This window comes from Drosophila biarmipes, chromosome 2L, assembly GCF_025231255.1.
Source record: "Drosophila biarmipes strain raj3 chromosome 2L, RU_DBia_V1.1, whole genome shotgun sequence".
Classification (NCBI taxonomy): Eukaryota; Metazoa; Arthropoda; class Insecta; order Diptera; family Drosophilidae; genus Drosophila; species Drosophila biarmipes.
In genome coordinates this window covers 924845-945635 of record NC_066612.1, presented here as the reverse complement: position 1 = coordinate 945635, position 20791 = coordinate 924845, and the positions used below count along the sequence as shown (strand labels likewise).

The window sequence follows — 20791 nt, the reverse complement described above, 5'->3', positions numbered from 1 at the left end:
GCGACCTGTGCGTTTTTCCCCCTATCCATCGACGGTCACTCTGCTGTTGTTGTTGTAGGCGAGCGGTCGAAGTTGCGTCGGAATTCCGTTGAAGTCGAATCGCGCTACTTTCCTGCGCGTTGCGTTGTTTGGTTTCGTTTTTCGTTTCGCAGTCGCCGTTCGTTCTCCATTCGTGCTTTTATTCCGCGCTGTAAGCAAAGCAGAAGAGGGGAAGCAGCAAAAGTGGCGAGTGCAGTCGCAGCGTCGAAACTGCAATTGAAATCTGTGTGGCAATTCCAGCGGCACTCAGTGTAAATAAATTCAATTAGGCAAAATCTTCAGCCCGACCTGACAGAAAAGTTTGCCAAGCGAGGCAGTGAAAAGTAAACAATAACACGGGCAATCGAAAAAGTGGTTTTCGATAGGTTACGGCACACGCACACACCTGTGATTTCGTGACCAGAGCGGTGTGTGTGAGTGTGAGGCGAAGGAGAGGAAAGGTCAAGCCGAAAGTTGCGTAAAGAAGGGGAAAAGGGAAGAGGAAAGAGAGAGCGGAGAGGGAGTTACGTCAGTTGCAAAAAACGATAGGCAATACCGATCTTAGACAGGATACCCGCTTGCGATAATCAATAACCGAAAGCACCGATCCAATCCGATACACAATCCCGATTGTACTGAGCGGAGATTCCCGTCACATTCGAGCCTGCGATAAGCAATCTCCGATAGCCCATAAAGGTTTTTGAAAATATAAGGAAAATCAGGCAAGATTCAGTTCGTGTACGCCTACAACAGCTCCGCGCCCCACGCCGCCTCCTCCTACCGCACCGCCGTCGCCCCCTTCGCGCCCTACACGGCCGAGCGGTCCACCCACCACCACCCAGTCCCTCCCCCTGACCCCCAGGAGCGGCTGCCCTCGGACACCGAGCAGCTAGCGGACACGGATCAGGACCAGGAAGAGGAGGAATCCGAGGAGGAGCGCGCAGGTAGCGGACCCTCCGTCAAGCCGCTCATCGCAACGACAAGAGCAGTACCGGAAGCGGTACAAAAGGAGCCACCAGCGTCGCAAGGAGCAACAGGGACGGCAGCCATGGCGGTGGTGCGAAAGAAACAGGACGACAAGTACCTGCTCGCCCTGCGGGAACTGGTGGCCAGCGGGTCGGGCGGCAACCGGCAGTGCTTCGACTGCGGGCAAAAGGGACCGACCTACGTGAACATGACCATCGGCTCCTTTGTCTGCACCCGCTGCTCCGGAGTCCTGTGAGTATCCGCCCTTCTAGAGTCCCTAGTTCCAGGAAACAGACATTTTCCTCCTTAGTCGCCCTGTGGGGTGTTCTATATTGTAAAAGATACATCATATTTGATTTATGTCTGGGCGGACCAAACATAATCCCATGTGGAACGTTATTGGGTGTCAAAATGTTTTATAGACATATAGGTTTTTGTTCTGAAAGAGATTTCGCTAGCCTTGGGTTCTGTGTATAATCCCAGAGTTTACCTGATGGGTTTTCGAATTTTGTAGCCCTATTAAAGTATTAAAATCCTCCTTGAAGTTTCTAAATAGGTAATCCTAGTAATATCCTTTTAAAGCCCATCAAAGAAGACCCAGATTAAGTACTTCTGGATTTGGATTTAGAGGTCTTCAAAAATATGTCCCCTCTTATCCCTGACATACGATTCTCAGAATCGATGTAATTGTTTTAATTTCGCAATTTATAACTTTTAGTGGGAAATCCACTTGACTCTGATACTTTGTTGTGTATTCTTATCAAAAATTCTGGCTTCCTAAGGAGATAAAGAGATGCCAAACCGTTTGGCCCGGGAATTTCACTTCAAACTTTTAGGTTTCGCCGGAATCGATTATCTCTTGGGAAATATGTGCCCGACGATGGGCCTAAAAATAGGATTGAAGATTCAGAAAAATGGGAAACATCTCCTCGATCTCTGGACCTTATCTCCACTTGAACCCGGCCAATTTGAACTCGCTTGACGTTCGTTTTCGATCAGTCGCCGGGTGGAGTGACCGATAATTTCCGCTCGATGCAACGTGCGAGCCCGGCTCCCCATTATTATTTCGCATTTTGTGTGAAAGCGAAAGCCATTCCCCGAGCAATTTCGAACAATTTCGAACAATTTCGCACAATTTGGCTTCCTTTCCTTTTCGAAATGCAAATGCAAATCGAAGACAAAACTTTCAATTGCGCGACATCGCGCCGAACGAAATTGTTTTGTCTTCGCCGGCGGCGCTTTCTATTCGTGTATTGTGCTTTCTGGTGACAGTTTGGAGGGCCGCCCACCTGGCGGCTGAGTTGTGGGTGTCCTTGGCGGCCCCAGCTCCACAGCCCAACTTTCCACCCCTCGAAGTAATTTGCCAAATTGGGTTTGATTTGTGCGCTCTACGGCTGAATTGGGGTCATATATTACCACTCCTCCGCCGCTGCGTTCTATTTGATTTACGCATTTCCGGATCAAGCACATTACATGATTGCTCTTAAACTTCCGCCTGGCCCAGGTCCAAGTCCCAGTCTCCCACGACCGGTGCCCCAGATTCTGCGGACCCTCAATTGGACGGCATGCGGGCTCCTCCATTGAGCTATCTCTATCGTCGGAACCAGGTTGCAAAGTGGCCAACTGCGATGCTCTCTGCTAGCTGCCTTCTGCATTCTGCATTCTGCAGTCCCCAACTCCTCCTTCGATGACTCACTGCACGTTCCTTAGCCCTCGGTCCTCCATCCTCGAGCCGTAAGCCCGTTGCCAACTGCCAAGGGAAACAAATGTTGGCATGTAAATGAAAAGCCGCATAAATGCCGGGGACTCAAAACGACTGCACTGGGAGAAACGATTAGGATGATGGATGAATAATTGGGAGAGGGTTTTGGAAACATAAGGTAACATTTGATCCTTCAAACCAAATACTTTTAAATAATATTTCGACGAAGGGTTTTAAAAATATAAATAAAAATTATGAAATTTGGTCTTCCGAGCCGGATATTTAATTATTTTTGCATTCCGAGTTGCTGCCATTTCGAAATGCCTGAGAGAACAGATACATTTCTATCTGGGGAAGCAGCTCCCAACTTGTTTCTCCCTGTGCAGCCGAAGGGGTGTGGAAAGGTACTGCAGCATAATAGGGGCCCCGGCGGAGGAAGGGGCGTGGCAGGGGCGACAGCAGGCGACAACGAACTTCCTGGCTGAAAATGAGACTGGAACTTCGACTTGCGACTGCGACGGCGACGGCGACTGCCATGCCACTGCGACAAGGGAGTGCAGGGAATACCAAATGAAGCCGACTCCATGAAGAAGTGGCTGTGCATGCTCAGGCCGCCTTTGGATATTGGAATCCGCCGCAGACCGGCCGGCCACTTGGAGCGCTTTAATGGAGGAAGCGGTTCAGGAACGAGGGGCCGACGGCTGATGAGAATGGGAGTGGGCTTTGAGAATGGGAATGTCCGGGAGGAGGAGGGCGGCGGCGAGGAAAACCCGTCCGACGGCTTCGGCCAGGCACTCTTGTATTTTCGGGCCGAAGTCGCTGCTGTGCCTCCAATTGCAGACAAATTGTTGCACCTCAATCAAGCAGCAGTCGCCGCCATCTGCTGCTCCGCATTTCGCTCCTTCGGTCGTTTTTTGTGACTTTGGCTTTGGCAGAGTTCAAAGCTTGTGCTGGCTCATAAAAGTCAGGAAACTTGTTGATTAGATAAGGCGAAAGCAAACGAGCATTGGGAGCAAAGCAGCGGCGGTGAGCCACTTTCTCAGGCTTCGTCATCGTTCCCACCGCACACAAAGCAAGAGCAAGAGCAAGAGCACTTACTACACCACAGCCATGGGCATTTAAATATGAAGTACCGACTTAATAGCGTAGGTGTTATTCAGTTGTTTAATAACCAGCGCTGTGAGTCAGTGCGAGTTCGGGTGGAAAATGGTAAATACCCATAGTGGATTGCTCTGTTCGCTGGAACAGATGTCTAGTAAAATAGTCCCCTTGGCCGAGGAATTTCTCCTTAGCATTATAACAAAATTGCCCAAGTAAACAAAAGTCATTTTGTTTGGTTCGCCAAAGTTGTTTACTATTTCAAGTCATAAAACATGCGTTTCCTGTTCCTCTTTTCCACCCGATTACAAATGTGTATTCCCAATCTGCGAAATATTTGACTTTGAAAACAAGTCGGCTTACTTCCCTCGAGCTTATTATCTTTATGGTGTGTGGTTTCCTCTTCTAGATCTCACTCACTGCTCACATGTTGCATTTCATCTCGAAATAATGTGTTCTAAAAGTAATAAACAAGTTCTATATGTCTCATATTTTTGGGGATATGACTGTGACAACCCATCAGAATTGTATTTTATTTCTTGTCCGCAATGCACTTCTTTCTGCATTGGTTAAACCAACTTTACGTTTAAGCGTTCTGTGTCCCTGCTTGTGTGTTTGCAGTAGGCTGTCGGTTGCTTGTGAGCTTCTATCTGTCGGAGAGTCGTTGGCTTGCTGGAGACGTGCCATAGGTACACGGTAAAAAGAGTGTGTGTAATATATAAGTTCACAGGTAACAAAGTTAAAGAAATAGTATAAAAAAGCTTAGGCTAGCACTGGTATTCGAACCTCCTGTCCAAACTAACCTGGTGTGAAAAGGTCGCTTACCGACCCTAGTGTGAAAACGCCATTTACGGTCCCTAGTGTGAAAACGAAAATTGCAATTTTCATGATCACTTCAACATTTCTTATTTAGTGACAAATCAATAATGGCATTTCTATAATAATATAATAATAATAATATATAAGTTCATACGTATAAAAAAGCTTAGGCTAGCACTGGTATTCGAACCTCCTGTCCGAACTAACCGTCGCCACCATCCCTAGTGTGAAAACACCATTTACCGTCCCTAGTGTGAAAACGGAAATTGCAATTTTCATGATCACTCTAACATTTCTTGTTTAATGCCAAATTAATAATGGCATTTCCATAATAATATAATAATAATAATATATAAGTTCATAAGTATAAAAAAGCTTAGGCTAGCACTGGTATTCGAACCTCCTGTCCGAACTAACCGTCGCTACCGTCCCAAGTGTGAAAACACCATTTAACACCGAAAATTGCAATTTTCATGATCACTCTAACATTTCTTGTTTAATGCCAAATTAATAATGGCATTTCTATAATAATATAATAATAATAATATATAAGTTCATACGTATAAAAAAGCTTAGGCTAGCACTGGTATTCGAACCTCCTGTCCGAACTAACCGTCGCCACCATCCCTAGTGTGAAAACACCATTTACCGTCCCTAGTGTGAAAACGGAAATTGCAATTTTCATGATCACTCTAACATTTCTTGTTTAATGCCAAATTAATAATGGCATTTCCATAATAATATAATAATAATAATATATAAGTTCATAAGTATAAAAAAGCTTAGGCTAGCACTGGTATTCGAACCTCCTGTCCGAACTAACCGTCGCTACCGTCCCAAGTGTGAAAACACCATTTAACACCGAAAATTGCAATTTTCATGATCACTCTAACATTTCTTGTTTAATGCCAAATTAATAATGGCATTTCTATAATAATATAATAATAATAATATATAAGTTCATACGTATAAAAAAGCTTAGGCTAGCACTGGTATTCGAACCTCCTGTCCGAACTAACCGTCGCCACCATCCCTAGTGTGAAAACACCATTTACCGTCCCTAGTGTGAAAACGGAAATTGCAATTTTCATGATCACTCTAACATTTCTTGTTTAATGCCAAATTAATAATGGCATTTCTTTGGCGTGGCTGTTTTTATCAGTGTAGCTACAGTCGTGTTGTAGGTACATGCGTCAGCGGGCAAGTGAACTGTGGAGCGGACCCCTCCCGGTGCCCGCTCCCCAGCCCCGCCGCATTGGCGTTGCAGTTGCAGGCGAACTGGGCCAACTGCCTTCGAGTGGAGCTCACAAAAGCTCGGAGCACGTCTTTCTCTCTGCTGTAGCTGAAGCTCGGCCCGTTCTGCGGCTCATATGTAAATTTCCGATTATGAAACAGCATAAACATGTCTGCATTTGACAGCCCCGAAAAGGGCAGGGGCAGGAGAGAGGGCCCACTTTCACCATGCGGTGTCAGCTGTGTGGCCCCTTTATTTCGGCCCTCTGTCCGCCGAAAAACGGAAAAAGCCAAGACAACAAACGAACAAACTAAAAGAAAAGCAACCGACGGCGAGCGTAAGAGCAATTAAATATAAATAACAAGAGGCCAAATGTGTGTGCCTTTGTACGCCATACAGCACTCCCGCTTATGTATTTTGTCTTACACTCAGATATTCACAATGCGAAATGTTTCCACGCGGAGAAAAAGGTAGTTCATTGAGGTATCTGAGGGATACCAGTAAAAGTATCTGGCACTGGGGTATCTCATGAAAAATCTATTTTTAGCAAATGAAACGGTGCAAAGGGCATAGGTTCATGTTTTAAAACAAAGGCTTAATATATAAATACTTGTATGCATATTTGTAACTATTTTTTACTACTTTTTATAGTCTTTCGTAATAACATTTAAGTGGGGGAAATGTGAAATTACAAAAGTGTTGGTGTGATATAATTCTGGATCGACGTGGTAAGATAACGACTACAATGACATTAACGAACGATATAAAAACAAAATAACGACATTAGATACGTTTGTCGATAAAACTGGATATTTTTTGGATTTTAGTTTCACTGTATTCGCTTTGATTTGAGTTCCTGGAATCGAAATGAATCCGCTCCTAACTCGTTTAGCATTTGAGGAAACGTTTGCGAATCGCTTTTGAGTTTTGAGGAAGGAGAGAGGAGCCCAGGGGAGGGCTGGGGCTCAATAGACATGGGAATATAAAAGGGGAGGGTGTGGGTGAGCGGCAATTATTGCGCAGTTTTGATTCAAAAGCACAAACACTCTTGGAAGGTGTCGTTGTTGTAATTGCTGCTGGTTCCTTTGTTTCGCCGCTGTTGTTCCACCACCCCTTGTCACCCCCCGAACCCCCTCGAGCACTCCTCTGTTTGTTTTGGCGCTCGCCTTGAAATAGAGATTTCAAATCTATTAATAATGCAGAGGCGCAAACGCCGAGCGATTGGGCTCTCGATTCTGAATTCCCGATTCTCAGATGTGAGTGCAATTCAAATGCGGCACCATGTGGGCGGGGATCGGGCTGGGCGAGGGGAGGTGCTCCAGTTAGGCCCACGAGGCGCCATTCCCTCCCCCAGAAAAAGAGATCAAACAGCTGGGGAGAAGGGCCAATTAAATTGCCAGCTGCACTGGCAAAAGTTAACACAAATAAAAAGAAAATACTTGACAACTAAAATATAAAATCCAACATTAGAATCAATTATGATTACAAATGTGACTTGGTTTTTGAGTAGTTTAAAATTGTGTGTAATTTTTCAAGTGTATGGGGTGCCAAAAGAGAGAGAGACGGAGAGAGAGGACTGTATGGAATGGGGGCGAGCAGAGATTTATGGTTTCTGTTCGGCCCGCGTCCCCATTGGCCCACTGGGAGGCACATCGTCAGCCGGAGCCTGCTGCGTCCCTATAATGCCCTTTGCCGATGTCCTGGGGTGAACTGTGACCATATGGTAGCCTACAGAGGGCAACTGGGGGAAAAACCCATACTACTGATTTTAGTACTAGGCTTCCCACTAATAAAAAAAATAACAGCATGATAAGATTTGTGGCCACCACTGTAGAGTCCACAGCACCCGGCGGAGGAGATGCCATAGTCCTGCTGCCCACGCGGCTTTGTCCGAGAAATCTCTTTCCGGCCGAGTGAATGGCTCAATGGCGAGTCCGGAGGTCCTTTTGCATTTTTCATCCGCCATCCCACGGCCACCGAAAAGAGCTCAAGGCTCTTCGGGCAATTTGCAGCCGGGCTCAGACGATGACATTATTAAAATATTCATAGGGCCCAACTGGAGAGTCCTCATTCCAAAGGCCCTCCTCCGTCTCCTGCCGCTTCTGCCGCTGCCAAGTTTAATTTATATTGTGCGACAAACGCGACAACTGTCAGCGAATGCCAAAAGGCGACCGCTCTGCGCCAAAAGTGGCACAAGCTTGCACTAATAAAAACAAGCATTTCCATTAATTTATGCTATTTCCATATTTGGGCTAGCTCAGCGATAAAATGCTGCATGTACTGATGACTCCATTGAGATATTACTCAAAGTAAAGCACTGTGGTTGTAAAACAAAGGGTTCCATTGTGTAGAATAGAGTCCTTTCGGATCTAAATCGTAGTCGCTTTAAAGACTTCTTGGATTTCCTGACGACGACCCATTTTTCACAGTGCATCCACAGAGTCGCATAGGGGCCCCAGAGTTGCATGCGATGAAAGCAGCAGGCTCGGACTCGTTTTGTGGTGCCCACATAGCACACTGCCTCTCTGGGGGATCGGGGCACATATACAGGGAGTGGGGGACCAGAACGGGAATCGGTTTCTGAATGCGTGGGATTCTGCTTCCATTTGGCCTGGCCTAATTGAGTAACGCCACCAAAAGAGCGGGCAAAAACTGCGACGTCTGTCGGAAATGTTGCAGTTGTTCTGTTGCCTTTTCAGCTTAGCATAACTTTGTAATTAAAACGCTCCACAGCTGGACAGCAACGTTCTGCACTCGGAGTGGGTCAGCGATTTCTACCCGCCTGGGAACCCGCGGCGCTATGAATAGGCGAGCTTTTTGCACTCTGAGCTCTTTGGGTCGGGGAAACGTTCCCGGGTTGAGTGAAAAAGTGACGGATTGCTGATCTGCGGCTTTATCGCTAGACTAAGCTATAATATCTAGCAGTGAGCTTCCTCTGGCCGCAACGACCTTGAATTGTAATTTCCCCTGCACAGAAAGAAAAACTGGTGTATCAGTTTTGTGATGTAACACATCATTTTATATCAGTTATTAAAAAATAATCTCTGTAGTTTAATTAAGAAGTAAGGGCCGAATAATGCTAAGTAGCTCATCCAGGATATTGAGACTTTATGGAGTTATGAACCGTTCCTCCTTATAAAGGTTTTGGTCAAGTGGAATCTATTTTGAGAGCGTGAACACGAAGCCTTCGAGGTACTTACACTAATTTTCTCCGTGTAGAGCTCTCGACCGTGGGATAGCCGTGAGGTAGAGCGGGATGCAGCTGGAAAGAACGTGTGTAGTCCGGACTTTTGCCTTCCGTTCGACTTTGACTTGGAGCCTTGGCTCACTTAGAGTGTTTGTCCAGTCGAGGTCAGTTTCGCACTCGTCGGGATGAAGGGTGGCGAAATGGAATCAGAGTTAGCGGCAATTTTCATTTATCTGCCAAGCAGGCACTCACACCTCAAACTCATGGGGCAAGTACAGTGGGCGCTGTCTAATTGAGCCATTAATTGATAATTTATTTTTTCTACTAGGTAATTGACGACAAGGCGTTACGAGATCAATCATTAATCATTATTTTATTATACTTACTGGTACCAAAAAGGTGTTTTTGGGGAGAAGTATGGTATTTAGCAAAAGTTTGGAATAAAAAGTGCCAAAAAGATGGTGTTATAATAACTACTATAATTACTTTTTACTTTCTAGAGTTTATTCAAGCCTTGAACATTTAGAAATGTGGATTCTGTATAACAGATATCGTAAAATGAATCACTTGAGTAATAAACCCTCTCATTTGCCAGGTTCTAATTAGTCAGTGTCCACTGTGTTTGAGAATGTGCGATTCAATGCCCAGGCTTTGTGTCTTGATCCCGTCGCCTTCGTTTTCCGCCTTGAATGTCACTTGGCTGCGGTTTTGAAATTGAAACCAGGCGGCACTTTATTTTTAGCTCTGGATGAGCATCCACTTTGCTGGCTAAGCGCGATTCCAAGACAAAGATTGACTTTCAGTGTAGTTCCAGGGACGCCACCCACAAAGCGGCGTCTCGTTTTATTTTTCTCCGCTGATTCATCGATGGCACTTCTTTATCTTGAGGTCAATATCAATGCCAATCAGTCTCAACGCGGCTACGTGCGTGCTTTATGGTGCTTTATGACGATTTTCCTTAAGAGTTGAAAGACACTTTCAAACAAAGAGGCCACTCAGACAAAGCCCAGCTTGATTTGTCGCTTAATTAGGAAGTTGTAATTATCGATCATGGTTAAAAAACGTTGTCCATCGCTTTATACGGTTCAAGTGGTCCCAGACTTTCTAGTTCTAAAGAAAGGAAAAGCCACCATTTCTTAAGCTAGAACTCTGAGCCTTGTAGTTTGTCTGTTCTACACATCACTGTCACATTATGTTGGCCGTATTAGAGGGAGGAATTAAATGTTTTGGGGCGTAATATATTCCCTGTACGGTTTCCGATTCCTGGTACGTAGGCCCCTTGACTCCCACTTATCGCACTCGTCGCCCGCAATTTGCATGAATTCCGCTTCGTCTGAAACGCATTTTCGCCGGACTTCTCCAACTGGCGATCATGGTGGTGGCGACAGTCGAGTTCCGAGCTCATCGCAAGTCACTCAGCAGTCGCAGTGCCAATCTCTCCGATTAAAGCCGTCCCCAAATAGGAACTCAAACGCAGTAAGTTGGCCTAGGACCAATTAAATCCAGTCTCTGCCTTGGGAAAAGCATGAAATAAAGCGCCTTTTGAATCAAATTTAATTAATATTCATTTACAAATGTGTTGATTTTACCAGATTAGATTACCGCGATCAGGAAACTGCAGTGAAAAGTTTAAATAAATATGCAAAGCTTTAAGTGTGGAGTGAAAAATGGTTTTGCCCTCGCGAAATACTCATATAAATCAATTAAGATTTGTGTTTCAGTTATTTCAATTGTGCTTAATGATAACAATGATTTAATAGTTTCAAATAGATTGTTTTCGCAATGTCCCCAAAAGGCATTAAAGTGATTTCAAAAAGTGAATTCCAACAAATTGATAAGACCAAAATGATAAATTGTCTTGTTTTCAGTTCCTGAATGGAGCCCGTAGTAATTGATTTTAGCATGTGTAGATGGTTATTGATTTTATTGCCACGATAATAGCCCTCCATTTGGGCTATTTCGAAGGGGGCTTTAGAGCCAGTGGGGCTCCGCCCGAAGTCGTTGGAAATGGACCACATTGTGGACCTAGAAAGTGCTTGGCCTAGAGAGTGGGGCTCTAAAAATTAAATTAGCTCGTTTGGAGTGGTCGTAACCAACTGTAATAACTGCTCCAGTGGCCCCAGCGTCATTCTCTTTATCTCTCCGAGATCTTCCCCCTTTCGGTCGCCTTTGCAACGAGTCATGTCTCGGGGCAAGGTCTCCCCGTCGCTGGGGTTCTTTGGAAATTGACTAATTGCTTTTCTGAGCCCCAGAATGAGCTCCCCTTGCACAGAGAAAACAGATATTCGCCAGATTAATATTCACAGGTTCGAAACCATGAGCTGCCTGGTAAAGATATTTTTATTAGGAAATAAAAAAAATGGGTTTTATATCACTGAAGTTTCTTGGAAATGGAAGACATTTATTTTATTAAAAGACAAAATTTTTATTATAAGATTGCTATGGTAAACTTGTTTTTGGAATAGTAACACCTTTGTCTTGCAATAAATCAGGATAATATTAACAGGTTCGAAGCCTAGAGCTGCATAAACAGATTTTTTTATTCAGAAATAAAAACAAAATTTTTTATCTCTAAAGTTCCTTGGAAATGGTAGGTTCATCAATATGGATATTAATTTAAAATACTACACAATTTTTGTTAAGCTTGTAAAGGAAATTGCGATTTAAGTTTTATGTGACATAAGCATTTCTCTCTGTGTATGCTGACATACATACTTATGCTGAAATTGGCACCGCTCTTGAACCCCCGACTGTCTGGGATCCGTGACTCATGGGGAATGAAAAAGAAATGGTATTTATACTCGAGAAATTGCGTAGATGCTCTTGTTTTTCTTTTCGCCCGGTCTCTGCTTTTGTTTCGCATTTATATTTGCATACCCTCGACGAGGGGAAGCGAATGTTAATCCCAAACTCGCTGTGCAGCAGAGATAATGGCCGAGTTGTATGTTTTGGGGGTAACTTAAGTCATTATACAGATCAGTGGAAATGGGGAATAAATAAATGTACTAGGTGTTGGAAAAAGTGGCAGCAACATCATAGAACTAAGATATAAACATCATAAAATACTCTCCACACATATACTTGTATGTAGCCTCTGAGCAAACAAACAAAGCTAATATCTTGCTCAAACTAAAAAACAATTACTATAGTTGTCGGCGAATGTGTCAGACGAGACGTCAATAAAAATAATCAGTGATTGCTAGTTTAATATTCACGTTATTGATAATCACAGAGACGGCGTAGTCATTCTTATCAAGGGAGGCCAGGGTATCCCCCGCTTCCAAACAAGTTCAGCCGAAAGCCAGAGTTCATGTGTGAGGCGCTGTCCATAGGTTCAGATACTTAGGTTGTTATTTATTGTCATAATTGTGGGTTGCTGTTTACTTTTCCCTACTTTTGCTGATTTTGCTGGCTCTCTGAGCCAAAGCTAAACGTTTGTGGTGGGTCAGATTCCGATTTTGAATTGGACTTGCGATGTATTTCGCCTCCGCACCCATTGTATCTTTACTTCTATGCATAATGGCATGGGGTATTTGTGTGCCGCAACGAGTTTTACTTTTGTTTTTGTTTGAGAGGGAGGCTTGGGGCCAGCTCAGCTGGGTTGAATTCGTTTTTTCACGCTGAGTGCGCAAAAAACGAGTTTTGCACTTTAGTAGCGCAAATGAAAAACGCCAGAGTGTGAGTGATTGTAAGCTAAGCTTTTTGTTTATCTGCAGCGTCTGTCTCTGCTTTTGATTTTGAGTTGTCTCTGTGTTCGTTTCAATTTTCGTTGTATCCACTTGTGCCAAGCACGAAGCGAAACCGAAACCGCCGAGATGCGAGATTCGCGATCTCAGATCGCTGGACCCATACCCATACCCGTACCCATACCCAGGCCCATCTCATCCGGCGGAGACGGGGCACAGTCTCGCATGAGGGTGTCGTAAGGAAGGGGGTCAGGCCGAGCTCAGCATAGGTAAACCTGCGCTAACCTTCCCCAAAATAACCCATAAAGTGTCAAACAATTCACAGCCTATTAGCGTAAGTGCATCCTTGAAATCGCCGCCTTTTAGGTTCCCATTACAGGCGAAGCCAGTCAGTTGTTTGCTGGCTTTTTGTAAAGACAACAACAGCTACATTATTGGTTGTCAACTAAACTTTGCGGTATTTTTCACTCTTCAAGGTATGATTCGACGCATCTCCCTTGTGCAATATCAATCAACTTGTGATATATCTATTTAAACAACTACAATGGCTAATATTCGTTCTCTAAATGTATTCTAATCTGAGTAACATACATAAATATTAATGTCAGAAGGTTTTAGACTGACATGCTAGTGTGGAATTATGGATTAGGGGAGATTTCCCACTTGCCCGTGCCCTTTGCCCTTTGAACTGCCATGACCTGCGAGGTGTGACACAGTTTTCCGATTCCAGTTGCGAGACTCAGCGCCGCTTTGTTGCCTCCCAATTAGCATGGCACTCTGCCATTCTGGTTCTGCCAGCGTGCAGAGGTGGCCGGAGGAGAGTTCCTCTGGTGCCTTCTATGAGCAGTGTGTACCGATGGAGCACTCGAGTGCCGGTTCGGTTCGTATGACAATTAGCATCGCAATGCTAATATTGAACACAACGCAGAGGGGCTTTGGGTTTGCACTTGGAGAACGCCAACTGAGACCTAGATAAACGATTTCGTGCATCCTGTTCAAACAATCTGCTGTCCCGGAATCGGAACTCGAAATTCTAGATCATTCTTTGCATGGGAGTCTTGTGTAAAATCCCTCAATACCCCAAGATATCCTATCTTTCAAGCGTGGTATTTCCTGTTCAGCCTAACGAATAGAGACATTTATTTCCCCTGGGAGCCATTCTCTCCCTCAGCAGCAGTCAAATCTGTTTGGCAGCCGAACGAAGGCCACTATTGGCACTAATATATTTTTCCAGCTGGCGCATTCTGAGTGATTTACTTCCCAGAACCGCATCTGCAGGGGGTGGGGCAGCCATAGCACCTTCTGCTGCCCACCTCCCTGCTTATTGGGTTTTTTCGCAGTAACAAAGGCCTCGGCTGCATGGAAATTTGTAGTCATTACTGCTGTGATTGTCAATTACCCCCTCCCAGTGGTTGCCCCTGCGAATGCACGCCGTAAACGGTGGGCGTGGCCGAGTGAGTGCCCCTAATGCCGCCACCGCTTCCACTTTTGTGTGGAGGCAACTTTCACTTTCTCCGGCGTGGCTGGGTTTCAAAATAGCCACTGCCACATGGCGCATGATTCTGCCTCGGTCTCTGTTTTTGCCACTTGCAGCTGCCACTGCAGCCACAGCCACCTCCTCCTCCTCCGCCTCCGCCTCCGCCTCCTCCAATCCCCTAACGAACTGCCTGTGCGTGCTCTCGTGGATGTGGCCACTCGGAAAACCGGGCACCACTTGAGTGGTGTTTGCCACACACAAAAAAACATCACGTACTACTTATGGCTCTCGCCTTAATCCGGCAAATGCCAAGTTGATATTTTAATAGGATTAGAGCGGAATAAATTATGCAGGCAAATCTGTATTTAAGGCGGAGTTCGCTCACTGGTTTAGTGTTCCACAGCTTCTGCTTTTCCTGTGGCCTGCACTTCCTAGCTTTGTATTTCGAAAGGATTAAAGCGGCTTTAGATAAGCAGAAGGAGCAGGGATTGGGTTCATTCTGTGGGGATTAAACATGTCAAGACCACTGAATTTGTTCATTGGAACCGTTTCTGTTCAAGACGGGAGGTTCGGGTGACTTCAAGCATCATTCAATTTCATCATCATTTTAAGTACGTTTTGTGGTCACCATAGCCTGTACTACTCATTTTGGACAGATTAAAGATAGTGACTAATGGTAATTTCAATTGTGCTCTGATAAGATACTGCACAGTCAAGTTTATGATGATCAGTTCAATGGCTCCACAAACCACTTTGTACCAGATACTAGCTTGTAGAACTAGTATAATAGTGCAACTTTGAAGTGGTCCTAAACTTAGCTGCTGATTATCTCGTTTGTTTTTCCCTCTGTACCGATGGCCTTTCTGTTTCGAGATGGCTTACAAGCCGTGTAAGGTCAGACAACCTCCTGTTGATTTCCGCTGCGGAGTCGCAGCTTCACAGATCATTTAGCCGCCGGCGGAAGTCGTCCTCAGCTGCTCGGCGCTGCTCCGTTGGTCACGGGTCAGCCGTTGTGGGAGGAGGAGCTCCTCTAATCCAGCCCCCGCCACTCCACTTCATTGCAATTCACTTCGATCCACTCCACTGAGGTCCCACTTAAGTGAGAGTTGATTGTTTTCTGGTGAGACGACACACAAAGACTTCCGCTTTCCTCCTCCGCTGCTTTCCCAGCCGTGGGCCTCCACTTTCCGTCCCCAAATTGAGTCACAATTGCATAAGAAACACGGGAAGGGTCGAGATGAGATGACAAAGGACGTCGTTCCCTGGGCTCAGATGGCCGTAATGCCATTAGCCAGCAATCAGCAGCTTCTAGAATTTTCGCTGCATGTGCCACATCAGCTTGCCGGTTTGATACCCTGTTTGGGGAGAGGGTATACCAGTTTCATATACTTAAAGATCTAATCAAATAATTCAAAAAAAAATGAAAACGCGAATTCTTTAGGACTTACCAAGGATTAAAGAGGAGTTAGTTCTGAAGAATTCAGTTTTCAATTTTCTGGTTTCAAAAAATGTTCTATCTCTAAAGAATTCGCGATTTGCTTTTCCTAATGTGTTAGAAAGCTTGCAGGGTAGCTCCTGTTCCGCAGACCGGTGCCTCTTGTTCTATCTCTTTGCCGTGCGGCAACCAGTTAACCAGCTAGCAACAACCTACAACCAACTGGAGCCAGCGAAGCGTTCATGCGAAACGTCCAGTTTCCACTTCCCCCTGCGATGCATGCTTGGCCCTCTTCTGCCACTTTTGCCACTTTTGGTGTTGTTTTCCAGCCTTTGCCGTTGCTGTTGCCATGTTGTGGCCAAGTTGTTGTTGCTGCTGTGCCCGTGTGTACTCGTTTCGTTCGGGAAATTCGTGAAAAACCGAAATTAGCCATCGTTGTGGGGTAAAATTTGCTGGAAAACTCTCCGCCAAGGCAGGGCAGAGCGGAGCGCCTCCTCGGCTTTCGGCCCCAAGGCCAGCGCAATTAATTTGCGCAATTAACTGAAATTGAACGCCCATTTGACGGGTCATTCTGGCGGGTACAAGTGGGTCAAGCAACCACCATCGTCTTCGCCACCTGACCACAACTGGGCGCCCAAGTGGCTACATCTTGAGCAATTTCCAAAATAGAGAAGAATTACTTTGTGGCATTAAGCAGCTGGGCGGCAGCTTAAGTAAAGTGGCAGTCTTTATTTTCTATTACGCCATTTAGGCTGTGGTTTTCTAATTTACCTTGCAAACTAATAGTTGTATGATGTTTTTTATTAATGTTAGTGAAATGTATGAAAGAGTTTAACATTACCTACTGGGATAGTATGATAAAATATAAATATAAATGTTTATTTCTTATAATAACCTATCTAATCTTCCCTTGCAGACGCGGTCTAACGCCACCACACCGGGTGAAATCCATATCGATGGCCACATTCACACAGGACGAGATCGACTTCCTGCGCTCCCACGGCAACGAGCTGTGTGCCAAGACCTGGCTGGGGCTGTGGGATCCCAAGCGGGCTGTCCAGCAGCAGGAGCAGCGTGAGCTGATGATGGACAAGTACGAGCGCAAGAGGTACTACCTGGAGCCGGCCAGTCCTCTGAAGTCCCTCGCTAATGCTGTCAACCTCAAGTCATCCGTTCCGGCAACGAATCACATTCAGAATGGCCACCACAATGGCTACGCCAGCATCCATCTGACGCCTCCGGCTGCCCAGAGGACGTCGGCCAATGGACTGCAGAAAATGGGCAACTCATCCAGCAACAGCTCCTCGGGAAACTCCTCCTCTTCGATCAGCCGGCCCCATCATCATCATCACAGCAACCACAACAGCAGCCAAAACAACAATCACGATGCCTTTGGTCTGAGTGGAGGATTGAGCAGCCTGAACAGCGCCGGCTCCACATCCACCGGAGCCCTCTCGGACACCAGCAGCTGTGCCAGCAACGGCTTCGGTGCGGACTCCGACTTTGTGGCCGACTTTGGCTCGGCCAACATCTTCGATGCCACGTCAGCGCGCTCGACGGGATCGCCGGCGGTGTCCTCCGTCTCCTCGGTGGGCTCCAGCAACGGCTACGCCAAGGTGCAGCCCCTCCGGGCAGCCCATCTCCAGCAGCAGCAGCAACAGCAACTGCAGCAGCAGCTCCTCAATGGAAACGGAAGCGGTCACCAGGGTGCGGAGAACTTTGCCGACTTTGACCATGCGCCTATCTACAATGCAGTGGGTAAGTGTCCACCTCGAGACCTGGATTTCCCCACCATTTAATGGGTTTTCCGATCCTGTGTTGTATCAATCTTCAGTTCATAAAGCTCTTTTACAAAAGGCATTTAATTTCAACTCCATTTATAGTATTAAAATGCTTGTTTTCAGTATATCATTTGATTTCTTTATACAATTGTAATTAATTATTTATCCATTCGAGTACATTTAATATTTCATACATTTATCATATCAAACCTACCAATAGGTCTTTTTCATAGTTTCTTTAAAAGAACGAATCCACTACTTTTTAAATAAAAGACTGGGTCCAAAATGCATTCCTTTGCTCCTGCACCCGCTGCTTGAATTATCAGCAATGCAAACTAGCTTGGCTTCCGAAAGATCCAGCAGCTTCGCTCGCCCTCCTCTTCGAGCACCCCACACCCAGCAGCTCCGTAGCCACTCTCTAATAACTCACTGTTTGGCTGAATCCAGCTCCACCAGCTTTCCACTATTGGATCAGCGACTGGAGCAGGCGGGGCTTCCACGATCCCTTCGACGATTGCGATGAGTCGCCACCAGGTCCAGGTCCTCCAGTTCCAGCTCCAGTGCCTGCTCAAGTACCCGCTGTCTCGTCACCACTGCCAACCGTCCGAGAGGAACCAGAGCTGGCGTGGAACTTCTGGCAGGAGGAGATGCGAATAGAGGAGCAGGATGAGGAGCCGCAACCAGCCCAGCAGCAGGAGCCGAGCTACTCCTTTTTCGATAGCCCTCCGCCCCTTTCACCCTCGAATCCCTTCCTGCCCTACCTAAGCAATGAGGAGCAGCATCCGCATCCTCCGGACAAGCCCTCCTATTCGTATTTGTTGTTCAGCTCCATATCAAACAGTTCCCAAGAAGAGCCTCAGGTGGAAGATCATGAGGAGAATATTTTAAATGCCAATTTCCATGATTTCTTTACGTGGAGTAAGTCCTTAATTGCCTTGAGTCGAGTTCAGTTTTCTGTTATGGTTTCTGTTGCATTTGGCTCGCTCGTTTTATTGACGCTGTGTTCAGTTTGTGTTTGGTTTTCACTAAGGAAATTCAGTCCTAAATAGATTATTAACCAGCTTTCTTGCTTTACAGGTGCGCCCTTGCAGAACGGCCATGCGACAAGTCCGCCCAAAGGCGGAAGTGCAGCCATGGCGCCCAGTGAGGACCGATATGCTGCTCTCAAGGATCTCGACGAGCAGCTGAGGGAGCTGAAGGCCAGCGAATCCGCCACGGAGGCGCCCACGCCCACCAATGGCAACGGCCAGGCCACAGATGCCTTTGGTGGTAAGTGCCCCTCAGAGAGTCCCCATCTTTCTGTGGCCCTCGCTAATTGGGCTCTTGTCTTTCCAGCCCTCAACAACAATCCAAATCCCTTCAAGGGCCAGCAGCAGCCGCAGCTCAGCAGCCACGTGGTGAATCCATTCCAGCAGCAACAGCAGCAGCAGCACCAGAATCTCTACGGCCAGTTGACGCTCATACCAAATGCCTACGGCAGCAGTCCCCAGCAGCAGATGGGCCACCATCTCCTCCAGCAGCAGCAGCAGCATCAACAGAGCTTCTTCAACTTCAACAACAACGGGTTCGCCATGTCGCAGGGCCTGCCCAACGGCTGCGGCTTCGGCAGCATGCAACCCGCTCCGGTGATGGCCAACAATCCCTTTGCAGTGAGTATAAGATAAAAGGATAAGAGCAGAAGTGGCGGCAGGGAAACCAAGCAGTTTTGTGCCCAAAAACATAAATTAATAATGGGTATTTCGTAACAATCTCTTGATTTCAATTTTTGGAATTTAAAAAAACCAAGAAGTTTTGCTTCCCTAAATACACTATTTTTTATCAAGATGGGATCTTAAAATCAATATAAAAGATACACAGCACATTCCCATTTCTCTAATTAGCAATTGTGATACGTGATTCAGCCCGTAGTGATAAACAATATCCCAGAGCTGCGTAGTTCTCTTTAATAAATATTAATCAAGCAAACAAGCAATCATTTGCACGTTTGTCTGGTTCTCACGTTCCCTAGCCACATTAAATCCAGACAGTAGATCGTAGACGGTCGTTGGATTTCCAGCCAGGACTGGTTGGGTGCGGATCGATGTTTGCTAAAGACTCCCTTTCCTCGTTCTCATCCACAGGCCAGCGGCGCTATGAACACCAACAATCCATTCTTATGAGACTCGAGCCGGGAGAATTCGCCACTCGCCACTTGGCAGAGGCGCTGAGCCACCAGCCACCAGCGAACAAAGAGCAGACGCATCAGCAGCAGCAGAAGCGGAGGAGCCGAACCGAAATTAGTCCATTTTACGAACAATAGCGTTAATCTATATATACATAATACACGCCGGAGCACGGTCTCTGTGTACATAGCTCAAATATGTACACCCCGAAGGCTCCGCCGCGCTGGCGCTAATCCTGGAGAGAGGCGGCGCTCAGCGGACGGCGGGCTGGGGCGCTGATATATTCTTTTACATGGTAACTCTACTCTAACGTTTACGGATATGGATACGGATACGAATACGGATGTTTGTATTTGCCGTTTGCCCTAGAACTCTTTCTACATGTACTAAGCGCGCCCATCATCCACTTACTAACATAGCTACTAATCCCAGTCCTAGTGCAGGATGCAGTTGGCCCAGATTCTGTTACTCGCTTTGTCTGTCCCCGTAGTTGTCTCTGTCTCACTTGGCACTTTCGTTGCGGATAAGAACTCTGTCAGTTATTGATTGTGTGGCCTTAATAAGATTATAAACTATATATTATAACGTACTACTATATATACGGATACAGATTACAGATACAGATACAGATACAGATATATACTATGCTTTTGTACCTAATGAATTGTGTAACTGCTTTTTGATTTCACTGCTAATCGTCTGCTTTCCGTGTGCTAAGTTTACATATTAGTACGTGCGATATCGGCCGTGCAGATAGATTGCTCAACTCGCGAGTCAAACCTCGTTTGGTTGCACCCACAGCGCACACCCACCCACACCCACACCCACGGCAGACATTTGTACATATTCTGTCTGATTGTAAGCCCCGTGTAATGCCTCTATTAACACCTGCCCCAGGCCCCACCCATCCACCCATCGAACCCGAATCCATGACTCAATTCACTGCTCACATGTCCATGTCCAGATAAGAACCCAGAATTTTCCATTTTTAGCCTTAACGTGTCAAACATTATCGAAGCCTTAAAGTTATTTAAACTACGAGAATTTCAATAAAAACAAATAAGATCACTATCGCTGTTGTCTTTTTATTCCTGCTGTAGATTCCCAGGTATTCCATTGTTGAAATGGATTAACTGGCATACTTTTAGGAATGAGTAAAGTCATCGAAGTAAAAAGTGTCCTACTTACTAAGTATTGGCAGGCCTATGTAAAACCTAGCGATCAAC

At 45.9% G+C, this 20791-nt stretch overlaps 1 protein-coding gene and 1 long non-coding RNA gene across 5 annotated transcripts; one reads left to right on the top strand and one right to left on the bottom strand.

The window, feature by feature from the left end:
• Positions 1-733: 733 nt before the first annotated feature.
• Positions 734-20636, top strand: LOC108029121 (arf-GAP domain and FG repeat-containing protein 1). Of its 4 annotated transcripts, XM_017101238.3 has the most exons (6): positions 917-1236; positions 16539-17380; positions 17851-18321; positions 18481-18672; positions 18739-19052; positions 19524-20636. In XM_017101238.3, exons 1-6 carry the CDS (start codon positions 1067-1069, stop codon positions 19560-19562), a joined length of 2028 nt encoding a protein of 675 aa, XP_016956727.1. In that variant the 5' UTR covers positions 917-1066; the 3' UTR covers positions 19563-20636. The 4 variants fall into 4 exon arrangements, with proteins under 4 accessions (XP_043950457.1, XP_016956727.1, XP_043950458.1 ...); XM_044094522.2 differs by having other exon boundaries at positions 734-1236; positions 18481-19052; XM_044094521.2 differs by lacking the exon at positions 917-1236 and adding an exon at positions 10367-10500 and having other exon boundaries at positions 18481-19052.
• On the bottom strand, positions 14756-16477 carry LOC127010610 (uncharacterized). The gene is made up of 2 exons (XR_007763348.1): positions 15636-16477; positions 14756-15542 (listed from the first exon to the last, which is right to left on the bottom strand). It is a non-coding gene; the product is annotated as an uncharacterized LOC127010610 (long non-coding RNA).
• Positions 20637-20791: the final 155 nt, after the last annotated feature.

Bases quoted from the DNA above. Each gene is read 5' to 3' on its own strand.
- LOC108029121 (XM_044094522.2), top strand. From the start codon at position 1,067: ATGGCGGTGGTGCGAAAGAAACAGGACGACAAGTACCTGCTCGCCCTG. The intron at 1,237-16,538 runs GTGAGTATCCGC...CTTCCCTTGCAG, and splicing joins ACCCGCTGCTCCGGAGTCCT to ACGCGGTCTAACGCCACCAC. The intron at 17,381-17,850 runs GTAAGTGTCCAC...GGCTGAATCCAG, and splicing joins GCCTATCTACAATGCAGTGG to CTCCACCAGCTTTCCACTAT.